The 16,605-nt window shown below is 35.1% G+C and overlaps 1 protein-coding gene across 1 annotated transcript in view; it reads right to left on the reverse strand.

Moving 5' to 3' along the window:
* Positions 1 to 6,162: 6,162 nt before the first annotated feature.
* NDC80 (NDC80 kinetochore complex component) overlaps positions 6,163 to 16,605 on the reverse strand; it is a 49,921-nt gene continuing 39,478 nt past the window's right edge. The window contains exons 14-17 of the mRNA XM_079108343.1: positions 14,452 to 14,544; positions 12,765 to 12,895; positions 10,926 to 11,028; positions 6,163 to 6,448 (exon numbers count right to left, since the gene is read on the reverse strand). Coding sequence (XP_078964469.1) covers positions 6,311 to 6,448; positions 10,926 to 11,028; positions 12,765 to 12,895; positions 14,452 to 14,544 — 465 coding nt within the window. The 3' untranslated portion in view covers positions 6,163 to 6,310. The remainder of the gene's footprint in view (positions 6,449 to 10,925; positions 11,029 to 12,764; positions 12,896 to 14,451; positions 14,545 to 16,605) is intronic.

Consider the following 16,605-nt stretch of genomic DNA (forward strand, 5'->3'; position numbering starts at 1 on the left):
CAAATTATTCTATGAAACAGAAAAGGAGGGGAACCGTTCCAAACTCATTCTACGAAGCTAGTATCACCCTTACACCAAAACTAGACAAAGATACATTAAGAAAACTTCAGACCAATGTCCCTCATGAACATAGACGCAAAAATTCTCAATAAAATTCTGGCAAATCACATACAAAAACATATTAAAAAGATAGTGCATCCCCAGCACCACAGGATGGGGAAAAGAAAAAAAAAGATAGCGCATCATGATCAAATGAAGTTCATCCCTGGAATGCAACTAGGGATAGTAGGAACATACCTCAACTTTGTAAAGCTATCTATTCTAAGCCCACGGCCAACATCATTCTAAATGGAGAAAAATTGAAAACATTCCCTCTAAGAACTTGAACAAGGCAAGGATGCCTTCTTTCACCATTTCTATTTAACATCATCCTTGAAGCTGGAAAAAGACAGGGATGCCCTCTTTTACCACTTCTATTCAACACTGTCCTTGAAACTCTATCCAGAGCAATCAGATAGACAAAAAAGGAATACGAATAGGAAAAGAAGAACTCAAACTATCACTAGTTGCCAGCAACATGATTCTATATTTAGAAGATTCAAAAATTCCACCTGAAAACTTATATGAATTCAGCAAAGTAGCAGGATATAAAATCAATATTCATAAGCCAGATGCATTTAGATACATAAATGATGAGTCCACTGCAAGAGAAATTAGGAAAACTACCCCATTCACAATAACCTCAAAAAAAAAAAAAAAAAAAAAAAGAGGTGAAATACCTCTACAATGAAAACTATAGAACACTAAAGAAAGAAACTGAATACCTTAGAAGATAGAAGACTCTCCCATGCTCTTGGACAGGAAGAATTAATATTGTCAAAATGGCCATACTACCAAAAGTGTTATACAGATTCAATGCAATTCCTATTAGAATCCCAATGACATTCTCCTTAGAACTAGAAAAAGTAATTATGAAATTCATTTGGAAAAGTAAGAGACCCAGAATAACCAACGCGATCCTTGGTAAGAAGAGTGAAGCATGAGGCATCACACTACTAGACCTTACTACAGAGCAATAGTAACAAAATGGTATGGTATTGGCACCAAAATAGACTCATAGACCAATGGTTGAACAAAGCGTTATTTTGTACTCCAATTAGAATGACTTTTATCAAGAACACAAACAATAATAGATGTTGGTGTGGATGTGGGGAAAAAGGCACATTTTTACATTGCTGGTGGAGTTGCAAATTGGTGCAGCCACTTTGGAAAGCAGTATGGAGAATCCTAAGAAAACTTGGAATAGGCCCACCTTTTGACCCAGTTATCCCACTCCTCGGTTTATACCCAAAGGACCTAAAATCAGCAAACTCCAGTAACACAGCCACATCAATGTTTACAGCATCTCAGTTCATAATAGCTAGATTGTGGAACCAACCTAGATGCCCTTCAACAGATGAATGGATAAACACAATGGAATACTATTCAGCCATAAAGAAGAATAATATTATGGCATTTGCAAATAAATGGATGGAATTGGAGAATATCATGCTAAGTGAAATAAGCCAAGCCCCCCCCCCCAAAAAAAAAAAGGCTGAATGTTTTCCCTGATAAGTGGAAGATGATATATAATGGGGCTGGGGGTGGGGAATGAGAGAATAATTGGGAACTTTAGAATATGTAGAAGAAAATGAGAGGGAGGGGGGGTATGAAAAATGGTGGAGACAAACATCATTGCCCTATGTACATGTATGATTACACAAATGGTATGAATCTGCATTGTGTACAACCATAGAAACAAAATTATGTGCCCCATTTGTGTACAATGAATCAAAATGCAGTCTATAAAAAATTGAAAGCCAAATAAAAATAATAATAAAAAAATAATGTAATGTAAAAAAAAAAAAAAACCAAAATAGAAGACACAGAGACAAACCCACATAAATACAGTTATCTCATACTAGACAAAGGTGCAAATATATAATGGAGAAAAGATAGCCTATTGAACAAATGGTTCTGGGAAAACTGGAAATCCATATGTAGCAAAATGAAATTAAACCTCTATTTCTCACCCTGCACAAAAATCAACTGAAAGTGGATCAAAGACTTCGGCACTAGAACAGAAACCTACACCTAATAGAAGAAAGAGTAGGATCAATCTTCATCATGTTGGCTTATAACCTGACTTCCTTAACAAGACTCCTAAAGCACAAGAAGTAAAATGAAGAATCCATAAATGATATCCCATTTGTTTACAATAAAAAAAAAAAAGAATCAATAAATGGGATAGATTCAAACTAAAAAGCTTCTTCTCAGCAAAGGAAACAATCAATAACGTGAAGAGAGAGCCTACAGAGTGGGAGAAAATCTTTACCACACACACCTCAGAGAAAGCACTAATCTCCAGGATATATAAAGAACTCAAAAAACAACACCAGGAAAACAAATAATCTAATCAATACATGGGCTAAGGAACTGAACAGGCACTTCATGGAAGAAATTCAACTGATCAACAAACATATGAAAAATGTTCATAATCTATAGTGATTAGAGAAATGCAAATCAAAACTAAGATTTCATCTCATCTAGTCAGAATGGTAATTATCAAGAACACAAGCAATAATAAGTGTTGGCAAGGATGCAGGAAAAATGGTACACTCATACACTGTTGGCGGGGTTGCAGATTGGTGTAATCACTATGGAAAGCAGTATGGAGATTCCCAAGAAAACTTGGAGTGAAACCACTATTTGACTCAGCTATCCCACTCCTCAGTTTATACCCGAAGAACTTAAAATCAGCATACTACAGTGATACAGCCACATCAATGTTTATAGCAGCTCAATTCACAGTAGCTAAACTATGGAACTAACCTACATGCCCTTCAACTGATGAATGGATAAAGAAAATGCGGCTCATATACACAATGGATTATTAATCAGCCTTAAAGAATGGAATTATGGCATTTGCAGGTAAATGGATGGAATTGGAGAATATCATGCTAAGTGGAATAAGCCAATCCCAAAAAACCAAAGGCTGAATGTTTTCTCTGATAAGCGGATGCTGATTCATAGTGGTGGGTGGGTAGGGAAGAATAAAGGTACCTTGGATTATCCAGAGGGGAGTGAGGGGAGGGGTGGGGCAGTGGGGATGGCAAGATGGTAGAATGAGACAGACATTATTACCCTATATACATGTATGAAAAAAATAAAAATTTATCAGTCAAAAAAGATAATGAAAAAATTTTCAATACCACATATTACTTTACTAAGATTACTCTGAAGTGTTCACATTTTTCCTGTTCCCAAATGAAATTGATAATGTATTTACTAAGAATAAAAAAAAAATTAAAAAAAAGTAAAACAAAAAAACTAAAAATCCTTCCTGGAACAGGCTTCCAGGGTCACCTCTCAATTCGGCTGCAATGTACCTGCTGCTTTTCCTTGAAATCCACATAGAACTGGCTGACTCATCTGTAAGTCAAGCTTGGGATCTTTTCCCTCCTTTTTCAGCTAGTTGCATGGAACCCTGTGATGTCTATAAGTGAAAATTAGGGAAAAAGTTTTGGTGCAACTGTTGCAGGGGAATGAAGGCCTGAAATGCCTTGGGCAGCTTGTTTGTACCCCCTGGTCTTGTTCAGATTGATCCTGGAGGTACCATTTCCATATTTTGATGAACTCTTCTTGGGTCTAACTTTGACAAGGGTCACAGTGGGAAGTGTACACAGGTACTTACTGTCCCATGCTCATGTGTTCTGTTTTTACCACAGCTGTGTAACATGCCAACAGCTGTTTCTTAAAGCGTGTACCCTTCTGCACAGATAGCACGAGTTTACCCCAAAGCCCCAAAGATTTGCTACTGGAGCTCTCTAGTGAATCTTTTACTGAAGAGAAATGAAAGCGTTATGTCCATTGGAATGCTTGTATATGAATGTTCATAATGGCTTTATTTGTAATAGCCAACAAATTTAAGTAATCTGTGTTAGTCTGCTTTTCCTACTATAATGCCATACCTGAGGCAGGTTTATCTTGGCACATGGTTCTAGAGGCACGAAGTCTAGGGGCCTTATTGGATGACTGCCGTGTACCCCTCCCCCCCTCTCCCGCAGAGTCCCAAGGCAGCTTATAGTACTACATGGCAAATGACAGGGAGCATGTAAATGTATATCTGCTGGTCTTTCTTCTTTGAAAACCACCAGGATTCAATTATGGGGGCTCTATCCTAATGATGTTAATTAATTAATCTAAACCTAATTACTTCCCAAAGGGCCTGCCTCGAAGCATCACAGTTGGACTAAGTTTCCATTCTCTTAATTCCTCCTGGGAGACAAACTATATCCTAACCATAACACAACCCAGTGACCTTCAACAGGCATGGCACCCGAGTGTATTCGTTCAATGGATTGAAAGGGAACAAACAACTGATACACAAAATATGCATACATCTCAAAATATTTGGTGTGAAAGAAGACATGCACAAGTGTGTAAGGACTGGGCATAGTGACACACGCGTGTAGGCATGCTACTCAGAAGGCTGAGGCAGGATGATCACTTGAGTCCAGGAATTTGAGACCAGCCTGGCCAACATAGTGAGGTGCCCTTCTCAAAAGAAAGAAGTACATTCTTCAATAGCTATTTGTGCAAAATTCCAGGAAACTCTATAGTTTATCTATGTATAGTTTGATCCCTAGTAACAGAAAGATCAGTACTTTCTTGAGGATTGGGTGGAGTGGGGCACGGACACGGGAGGTGGGGTCACAGAGAAGAGAGAAAATTGTGAAACGCCATTAAGGAAACTCTGCTGGTAATAGATGTTCGTCAGCTTGATTGTAATGAGTATTTTAGCAGTCTATGTCATAATTTATGAAAATTTTACATGTTCTCATTATTTATTGATAATACACTATAAAAATGCACATTCTGATTTAGATGGTTTCAAATGGGGTCAAACATCTGCACTTTAACAAGACCACAGGTGATGCTGCTGCTGTTGCTGCACCCACACTCAGTTTGAGTGGCAAGGCTCTTGTCTCTTTTGTCACATAAGCCATTCTAGTGAACGATAACTATGTGAGCTGGTACCGTACTACACAATGCAGACAAACCATTTCTTCTGAGGGAAGTTCCACTGGATCCTGTAAGTCAAGATTGTTGAGTACCTGGTAACCATTAATCTTGTCATATTTTTTCGTTATCCTCCAACTATGACTTCTCTTTGTTCATTGCACTCTTAGGCTGAATGTCTTTCCCTTTCTAAGGCTTTATTGTAATTTCATCCCAAGTTCTTATATCTTTCTTTTTATCATGTTCTTCCTTCTGACTTGCATTAGATGTAGAATAATATTGAAAGAATACAAAGTAAAACTGGAGGAAGATGCCTGTTCAATTTAAGTAGTTTCCTAACAATCAAGACCTATTTTAAAAAAACTTCCCATTCTTACACAACTTCTGTATCATCCTGAATATTCACTTTTCATGGCTCCTGTGGCTAAATTTTTAGATTGTGCACCAGTATCAAGTTCCAATGTTGCATTTACCACTACTACCAGTGTGACCTGGGATGAATCAGAGCTTCTCTAGAAATGAATTCTCTAAAATGAGGGTATTGATTATTTTGTTATTTCCTTTGGTTCTCACATTGCATATTCTGCTTTAGAGTAAAGATGGCATAAAGTCACGATGAACTTTAACTTCTTAGAAAGCCATAGAGCTGTAAACCAGGAATAGGCTGGACTATTGTGTGTTCAGCATCATTAAGAAGTTTTAGCTGGGTGTGGTGACGCATGCTGGTAATCCCAGAGACTAGGGAGGCTCACGAGTTTGAGGCTGGTTTCAGCAACTTAGTGAGATTCTTTCTCAAAATTAAAATACATAAATTTTTAAAAAGTTTCAAAATTAAACAATACTAACCTTTGTATATTTTATACAAGTGATCAGCAACCTTTTTCTATAAAGGACTTGAGAGTCAACATTTCTGGCTTTGCAGGTCATGTGGTCTCTGTTGCATATACTCAACTCTGCCATTATAGTGCAAAAGTAGTGAGACTACAGGTAAATGAATGGGTGTGTCTGATTTGACCCACATGGTACTTTGCTAATTTCTAATTTAGACCATACTACCTATCTTTCACCATCTGAAGTTAGGCAAAGAAATGTGAGAAAAAACACTGTACTAATGTAGTTTTATTAACTATAGGTACATATAATATTGGGCTATCTCATCTAAAAATAATCAACAAATTATCATAATTTCAGGTTTTACATATTTTCAGTTAATGAACTATATTTATAAAAGATAATCAACACTATATTTTCATTCACCAGAAGCCTTCAGAAGAGTGGCATTCTTCCTATATTTGTCGGCAATCTCTCTAATATTTTCCAAGAGATCTTCAGACATGCATTCTTCATATTCTTTATCAACTTTAGCAATCTGCTCTTCAAGATGTTTCTAGTGGAAACAATTAGAAATTGTTAATGTAGAAACATTAATTTGTTCAAAGTGTGAAATTTATAAATAAGAGCAGAATATTTGTTAAGAATAGAAATAAAAGAATATTTTTGTATCTACCATGTTGGCCCTTTCTGTGTCTTTTCTTAATGAGATCCCCCTCTTTTCTTCCCCAAAGATACCACTTGCCTGAATGTCTTGATTTTCTTTATATTTTTACCACATAGATATGTATGTATCTCTAATATACTGTCAAGTGCCACATAATGATGTTTTAGCCAGTGATGGATTGTACACATAATTGTAGTTCCATAAGATTACATATTACCTAATGACATCTTAGTTTGTGTAGGGACCCTATACAATGTTCAGAAAACAATGAAATTACCTAATATTTCTCAGAATGTGTTTCCATCATTACACAATCCATGAATGTACAGGTTTAGTGGGAGCTGGTTTCAATCTTCATGCTTATTGAATAATATTAAATATAATATTCTATGACATCTTTTTCACCCAGTATTTTAAGATTCACTCATGTTAATGCACAGATTTATTAGCTACAGATTATTCATACAGTGCTGTACAGCATTTGATTGTATCAACATTTTCTTATCTGCTTTACTATTAGTGGATTTTTGTTTGTTTCCCGATATGGCAGGCTGAAAAATGACCTCCCCAGAGCTGACCATGCCCTAATTCTAGGAACCTGTGACTATGCTATTTTATATGGTAAGGACACTTTACAGATGTGATTACAGAATTTTTATTTTATTTTTTAAAGTTAAGAATCTTGAGAAAAGGAGATTATCCTGCATTATCTGGGTAGGCCCAATGTAACCACAAAGGTCTTTATAAGAGGGAATTAGCCGTATCAAAGTCAGAGAGAGAGGAAAACTGAAGAAGCAGAGGGCAGAGGAGAGATCTACCCTGCTGCTGGCTTCAAAGACGGAGGAAGGAGCTACAAGCCAAGGACTATAGGGTTCTCTAGAAGCTGGGAAAGGGAAAGAAGTGTATTCTACCCTAAAGTCCCTGAAGGGCTACAGCCCTTTGGACCCACATTAGACTTCTAATCATCCTAACTCTAAGGTAATGAATATGTGCTATTTTAATCCATTAAGTTGATGATAATTAGTTACAGCAAACATAAGAAACTAACATACTGCATTATTTGGTTTTTGCTATTCTGAATGATACCATTAAAAAAAAATATCACCACAAACTAGGTGGCTTAAAACAATAGAAATTTAATGTCACATAATTCTGCAGGCTACAAGTCAGATCAAGATGTAAGTAGGGTGGTACTCTTTGAAGGACATAGGGAAGAACCCTTTGTTGCTTCTTCTGTTTCTTGTGGTTCCAGGAAGTTCCTGGTGCTTCTTAGCTTGCATCTGCATCACTCTAATCTCTACCTTTATTTCACAAGGATACCAGTCAGTGGATTTAGGGCCTACCCTAATCCAGTATGATCTCAATCAACTACATGTACTTCCCAATAAGGTTACATTCTGAGATTCTGGTCAGACGAGATTCTGGGCGGCACTATTCAGCCCAACACAGTGCACTAGCCTGCAGGGCAAATACCTAGGGTGCGTAGTTATATTAGGAATTGCCATGTTGTTTTCTAAAATTGTCACATAAATTTATACAAACACCTGCAGTAAATGAGAACTTCCCTATCTCTACATTTAGAATTATTAAACAATCTTTGGCCAACTTCTTGAATGTGGAATATGGTATATATTTTCACATATATTTTATTGCTTCATTTGTTTTGTAAAATTTTCATTCAGGTCTTTTGCCTATTTTTTTCCCCCAAGGCCATCATATTTCTGGATATTAATTCTTTCTCAGTTGTGTTTTTAAAGATCTTCTACTAGTTTGTGGCCAGTCTCTCTCTTTCCATATCTTTTGATATGAAGATCTTAATTTTAATAAAGCTAAATTTATAAATAATTTCTTTTGTGGTTTGTAATCGCCCCCCGCTCCTCGAGTACTGAGGATTGAACCCAGGAAGGCTTTACTACTGAGCTACAATCTCCAGACCTTTTTATTTAAGACAGGGTTTTGCTAAATTGTTCAGGCTGGCTTTGAACTTTTAATCCTCCTTCCTCAGCCTCCAGAGTACTTGGGATTATAGGAATGTGTTGCCACAACTGGTTTGCGGTTTGCACTTCTTGTGTATGATTTGAGAATGCCTTTCTGACCCCTCAGGGGTAAAAATAATTTCTTATAATAATTCTAAAAGCTAAAATGTTTGGTCTCACATTAAGTTCCTTTCTTTGGTATGTGTGCAGGGAACTGAACCTAGGGCTTTGTGTACGTGCTCTACCACTGAGCTATACCCTCAGCCTCACACTGACTTCTTAATCCATTGGGAACTGACTTCTGTCTAGAGTTTAAGACAAGTATTTGACTTCATTAATTGAACAATTCATTCCCCTTGCTGTTCACAATACTGCCTCTCTCACACAAGTTTCATCTCTACATTTGTGCATCTATTTCTGGACTTTCAATCGCAGAGATTGTTCTGTCTGCATCAATTCTACAATGTGTTAGTTATTATAGCTTTATAATTCTTGGAATGCCTAACCTAAACAGACAAGGAAAAAAAAAAAAAAAAAGGTTTTGTGTCCCTCAGGGAAATAGGAGTTCAGAACAGAAGTAAACAATTTTTTTTCTGTAGTCAAATAATAAATACTTTAGGCTTGGTAGGCCAGATGATTTTCATCACAATGCTCAGCCTCTTCACTGTAGTGAAAAAGCAGCTATAGATAGTACTGAGGCAAATGTGGTGGGCTGTATGTAATAAAACTTTATTTACAAAAGCAGGTTGCAGGCACCTTGAACTATATATAATACCTGTATGGAACTCCAAGAGGAACTGTTCAAATAAACTCTTTATTCCACAAGAAACATATACCTTCTAAAATTGCCATTAAATGTAAATTTCTGTTTTCCTTAATTCAACTTCATTATTTTTTATAAAATTTCTTCACTTTATGCTTCTTCCATACTTTACTAGTTTAAGCTACTAAACATTTTATATTGGCTAATCATGGATTTTGCATGGTTCAATGTAAGTGCTCAGTAAATATTTGTTCAATTTGGTCTGATCTTATTGAACAATAATGAGCATACAGAAATGAACTAAAAAACAGTAGTAATATATGGTTAGATTTTTTCAAATCTAACTTTATGTTAGCTAATTAAAACTTTATTAGTGTGGTTATACTTCATATAATTCCATAGTGTTAAGTTACTATTGGATTTAACACTGAGGACTAATGGTTACAAATCATAGAAAACTAGAGTTTCTAAGGATGTTGGCAAATGTTCAGTACCATCCCCTCATTTTACAGGTGAAAAAACTGACGACTAAAAGAAGTAAAATGATACAAACAGACTTCTCAACTTTACTGCATGAATGAACTTTTACATATCTAGAATAAGCTGTTATGTACTATGCTTGGGAGAATGTAAAAAGGAATCAAATTATTTTCTGGTATGGTTTAGATGAATAATACTAGTTAAAAAGGATCCATTCAGGTTATATAGTCATTAAGTGGCTAAATTAGGTACAAGGAGGTGGAAGGCAGGTTTTCTGTTGGAGTATCCAGGATACTTTTCTTAGTTTTTACCACTAAGCAACGAAGAGCACTGGGAAGCAACAAAGGAGCAGTTTCAAGGTCTTTCAGGAGAGGTGATGAGAAGCAGGGCAGCATATGCTCATATTTTCAACAAATGGAAGCCTATTCAGGTGATAGGGTAAGTATTTTAAGCCATTTTCAAGTGGAAATACATTATCACCTAAAAAAATTACCCAGGAATTCTATGGTTTAGGAATGTATCTTAGCTTTTAGAGCTTGGCCTACTAGGTTGGATGAATAGTTTTATTGGTGAACTTTTTTTAAAAAATATTTTTAGTTGTAGATGGACAATACCTTTATTAACTTATTTATTTTTATGTGGTGCTGAGGATTAAACCTAGTGCCTCATGCATGTAGGGCACGTGCACCACTGCTGAACCACAGTCTCTCTCTTTTTTTTTTTTTTGGCGGTACTGGGGATTGAACCCAGGACCTCATGCTTGTGAGGCAAACACTAAACTGAGCTATATCCCCAGCCCGAGCCACAGCCTCTTACTGGTAAATTTTAAGCTATGTGAAAGGTGGAGATAAGGCAAATAAACCTCATACTTCAGAAATACTTTATTCTGTGTTTACATGAAATTACAGAAAGGAAAAACACTTATTATAATTATTATTATAATCTTAGTTAAATCCTAAATGCTCTAATGTGTTTTCATTGAGTAGAACATGGCCTGGTACAATACCATTATAGACTGTTGATGAAAAATATTATTGTATGTCATTTATGTGAACAAAACAGATTTTTAGTAAGATATTTCCATAGAAATAAAATTCCTATAGAAACAGTATAAATATATCAAAATTTTAAAGAATTTCACACTTACCTCCATAGAACCTACATGTGTAGCAATCATTTCTAAAAGACGCTGCAAGTTATTTCCCACTTTTCGTCTTTCTTCAGTTGTGGTCTGCACAACTAGTTGGTACCTGCAGAAAAAAAATTTTTTCAAGTTGTCTAGAAAATAAATTAATATATAAGGTCTACTTGGCTCACTTCCTATTTTCATATACAATAAAACTAAGCTGTGATTAGTCTGTGATGCTTACTATACATGTAATTCATATAGTTCTAGTTATCAATAATTAAATAATAGTATTTTCAAAGATGCTTTGTAAGCCAACAAGACCAAAAAGCACCAAAACTGCATGCTTTAACATAGAAAGCTGTGGAGTAAGAGGTTATTATTATTATTATTATTTTGTGGCTTTGGGGATGGAATGCAGGGAATTGTGCATGTTAGGCAAGCGCTCTATCACTGAGCTTCAGCCCCAGCCCCAAGAGATCTTACCTAAGTCTCCAAAGGGATTATAACTCAAATGCTTTTAAAGGTAAGACAGAAAATTTAAGGAGGGAGTAGAAATCTTACCTTTAGGCATTCAAGTTCAAAACAAACTAAAGAGATCAAATAAGCCTCTGCTGAGTATTCTATCCCTAGACTACAAATAAAGAAATGAAGAAATGAAGAGGTGTGATTTTCTCAAGTGTTGTCCTTGCAACCTCAGATGTTTTTTAGTTATTTGAGGGCCAGGTAAGATGTGAAAAATGTATATATTCATACAAATGTACACAGAATATTATGGATTATTTATTCAGTACACTGATTTTTATAAAGGTCGCATTATATAATCATAGAAAGGCAGAATATTCTTCAAAGAAAGAATGCAATGTTTTTATAGTTAAAACATAGTTTGGCTAAAATTCTTCCTATGTAAGTTTAAAATTTTAAAAATCTGATAGTGATATGAGAATAATGCAGCAATCTGAGTATAATGCAAATTGTGCTGGCTTATGCCAATTTTCTCCTTGAGAAATACTTTATGAATGCAGAGAACTGCACCCAGCTTTATCCAGACATGAAGGTATACACAAAACACACATAAGCACATACCTCCAATGTGTACCAGCTATCTCAGTTCACTGCATATGTGATCGTGACATGCATCCACAGCTGGTGTTACAAATTTTCATCTCATTTCAGATAAATCTTCCATTTCCTCATAGCAACTCACAAGTTGCAACCCCCTGAAAGCCCATTTCCCAAAGCAAATTGCATGTCCTTTTTAAGGTATTTTTATTGTTGCATGTCTTTTTTTAAGGTGAAGGGTTCCATGTTTATTTTAGCATGTGTATATTTCTTAAGCATTTAACATGTGTACAGTTATGCTAAAATTTTTATTAGGCTGTCATTATTTGCTCATATGTGTCGCTGATGTAGTTTTTGAGTGTTGTGCCCCAATACCAATTTTCCTATAGGACCTATAATTTTTACTGCATTATTTTACACAGTGTGATGATAATTAGCAAAGTATATGTTGTATTATAGCACACTGACTCTATAATTTATAATATAATCACATTTTACTATAGAATACACATAATTTCTAGGAAATTTAATAAGTTTAGTGGGGCTATTTAAAATTCTATCTTGTTTTCAGGGATTAAAATCCACTTATTGATTAAATTTAAAATGAATCATTTCTTGTGGGCAATAACTATAACAGTAGGAGAATGTGTCTAACGTTTTAAGTTGTTCTGCTTAAGTTCTATTCGCCACTCTCTCCACCACAAATAACTTTATAATAGATATTAAGGAAAAAATTAGATCTAGTTATAGAAATTTTAAATAACTAAAAACACGTAAGTCTTGGTGGGATGAACTTACTCCTGCTGAACAGCATCTAATTCATTCATAGCTTCACTGAGGTCCTTGTTAACAGCGCTCTCCAACAGATGCTTGTGCTTCTCCAAGGACTCAAGTGAATTAGCACATTTTTCATCCTCTTCCTCAGCTTCCTATTAGGATAAATTCATGGTTACATGTTTTTGATATTCATATTCCATATACTCAAAGTAGATTTTAAAAAATTAAGTAAAGCACTTGAATTCTCAGGATGCTTATTGATTTACATTCTTGTTGGGAATTCTACAATATAAACACAAACGTGATCCTTTCAAGAGAGCTGTATAGTATTTATTTAGCAGAATTTTCAAGTCTGACTTCCTAATTTTTTTTTTTTTTTTTGGTACTGGGGATTGAACTCAGGGGCACTCAACCACATCCTCAGCCCTATTTTGTATTTTATTTAGAGACAGCAACTTACTGAGTTGCTAAGCACCTCGCTTTTGCTGATGTTGGCTTTGAACTCTTGATCCTCCTGCCTCAGCCTCCTGAGCTGCTGCTGACCTCCTAATTTTCTACAAGTCTAAATATTTTAAGTCATTATTTCACAATGGTATTAACTATGTACAGACAAAAAAGTCCAAATATAACTTCTAGGTTTTTGAAGATGAAGTATGTATCCTAAAGTCTTTCATTTTAAGTGCTTCAGAGAATAAACTCAAGCATTATCATGGAGAACATGTGATAAAACAAAAATTATTATTAAATATCTCATATAGATATTTTGTGGCATATTTTCTAAAATTTTTGGTACTACCTTAAAAAAATGCATGGGTCCTATATATACAGACTAAGGAAAAAGTTTTCAATTTCTGATACTTTGCTGTCATTAGTAATGGTATAGTTAAAAATTTCACTTAAATTGTCTAATAGGTAATGAACAGAGTCATTGTCATTTGAATATTTCTCTAAGTAAAATGCTGGTCAGGGGGTGAGGTATAAAGAAATGAAGAATCAATCTTATTATTATTTTATTTGCCCTCTAGATTTCATGGAAATTTTTCATCCTCAACCCTTTTTATTTTTGTTTTGAAACAGGGTCTGGTTAAGTTGCTGAGGCTGGCTTCAAACTTGCCATCCTCCAGCCTCATCTTCTAAAGAAGCTGGGATTATAGACATGCACCACCATGCCTTGATGCATGACTTTTTTTTTTTTTTTAATATTTTTTAGTTGTTGATGGACCTTTATTTTTATTTATTTATATGTGGTGCTAAGAATCGAACTCAGTGCCTCATACATACTAGGTAAGTGCTCTACTTCTGAGCCACAAGCCCAGTCCTCTATGCAATGACTCTTGATGGGCAATTATACGTACAAAAAGACCTTATTGGGGTTCAAGCTTCAGGAGTACATAACACTAAATCTCTATAAAAAGGTAGAAAACATATGTTTAAAATATGTTTTGGTCTTGTAAGAATACTGAATCACCTATGCAAGTATAAAATACCAGATAATGAAACAGTAAATGTGTTCCATGCGGAAATAATTGAGTCCAGAAAAAAGTCCTTTATAGGACAGAATAAATGATTCACAACAAACTTTAAGAGAAGACAATCAAACCCAAGATAAACAATATCACTTAAAGATTTCAGTTTTAATGTTAGAATATGTGCTTAGTCAATCCTGGCATAGCTTTGGCTAACCTGAATGAACTGGCAAATTTCTTACCTTAACTTTTTGTTGGTAAAGATCATCCAGTTTTTGAACTTCCTCTTTCAGAGTTCTTACACTTCTCTTGTTTTCTGTTATCATTGTATTCAACTTTGGGAACAAAAATTTGGTTGAGAAATCATAACTATACATCAAAGAAATGTTAACATTATAAAATTTTGTATTCACTTTTTATTATCATTTTTTTAGGCAGTACTGGGGATTGAGCCCAGGGCATTACATGAGACAGGGAAAAACTCTACTACTGAGCAACAACCCTGCCCCTTTTTCATTTTTTGAGACACGTTGGCCAGGCCGGCCTCAAACTTGCGATCTTCCTACCTCGGGCTTCCAAGGAGGTGAGATTGCAAGCATGAGTCCTTTGTCTGGTTAACTATTATATTTTCAGTCAACTAACTGAACCAATGTTATTTCTTCTAGTCCCTTTGGACTCCAATGTATTGTTTGTCCAAACATTTTATTATTCTCCAAGGAGGAATTGATTTCAAAGAAACTTTAAAAATAAGATTATTAGGTCTGGTGATACAGCTCAGTGGTAGAGTGCTTGCCTAGCACGCATGAGGCCCTGAGTTTGATCCCCAGCAACTCAAACAAACAAACAAAACAAAACAAAAACCAAAACAAACAAACAAACAAAAAAAATGCAAATCAAACTACCCTAAGATTCCATCTCACCCCAATTAGAGTGGTGATTATCAAGAATGCAAGCAACAATAGGTGTTGGAGAGGATGTGGGGAAAAAGGTACACTCATACATTGCTGGTGGGGATGCAAATTAGTGCAGCCACTCTGGAAAGCAGTGTGGAGATTCCATAGAAAACTTGGAATGAAATCACCATTTGACCCAGCTATCCCACTCATTGGTCTATACCCAAAGGACTTAAAATCAGCATATTACAGAGATACAGCCACAAAAATGTTCATAGCTGCTCAATTCACAATAGCCAGACTGTGGAACCAACCTAGATGCCCCTCAATTGATGAATGGATAAAGAAACTATGATATATATATCTCCCTCATGGAATATTACTCAGTCATAAAGAATGATAAAATTATGGCATTTGCAGGCAAATGGATGCAGCTGGAGAATATCATGCTAAGTGAGATAAGCCGATCTCAAAAAAACCAAAGGATGAATGATCTCACTGATAAGTGGATGATGACACATATAGGGGGTGGGAAGGGGGCAGGAATGGAGGAAGGAGGGACTGTATAGAGGGATAAGAGGGGGGGGAGGGGTGGGGGGGAGGAAAAAAATAACAGAATGAATCAAAAACTATTATCCTAGGTAAATGTATGATTACACAAATGATATGCTTCTACTTCATGTACAGAGAAACAAGATGAATCCCATTTGTTTACAATAAAAATTAATTAAAAAAAAAACAAACCAAAACCAAAAGACAAAAAGCAAAATATAAAAACCACCACCAAAAAAAACAAACCAAAACCAAAATAAAAACAAAAAATCCAAGGTACTAATATATATTTCCAGTGGTAGTTGTGGGAGTGCTTTACAAACTCTCACATATATTATATACATATTATATACATCACATTATTACATATTATTAATATTGTTATACTAATTTATTCATAAATATAAATTATTTTTCCTCTCTGGATTTTTTTTAGATTTTATATACTTTAGTTATCTAGTTTCCTATTTGTGTACTCACTTTCTGGGATATTAAAAGAAAATTTTTTATATTAATTTTATTGTATAATATTTGCTACTTGGTTATAGACATACATTCTTCCAAAGAGTAATAAGGTAATCATATTTCACCTTGTTAAAGTTTGACCTTGGAAATAAGTTGAAACCAAAACTGAAGAACTGTTTCTAAAGTTCATTTCCTGTTGACAAGTGCTGATACCAGTTGATGGCTGTGATTAAAAGTTTTTTTCAGATAGACCAAGAAGAAAATATTTCCCACAGGAAACAGAAAAAAGAAAAATGTCTAAAGAGCTGATGGTTTTTTTTTTTTTTTTAGAAATGATTCTACTCATACATGAATGAAATTAAAATTAAAAAAAAAGTTTATTTGGCAAAAGATAGGGTAGTGAAATAATTACACTTATTAAAAAGAAAATCCCATCTGTGGAATGTTGTTTTCTTGTTTTACACATGAGAAGAGTGGATATGAAGG

This window comes from Sciurus vulgaris, assembly GCF_902686455.1.
Source record: "Sciurus vulgaris genome assembly, chromosome: 13".
Classification (NCBI taxonomy): Eukaryota; Metazoa; Chordata; class Mammalia; order Rodentia; family Sciuridae; genus Sciurus; species Sciurus vulgaris.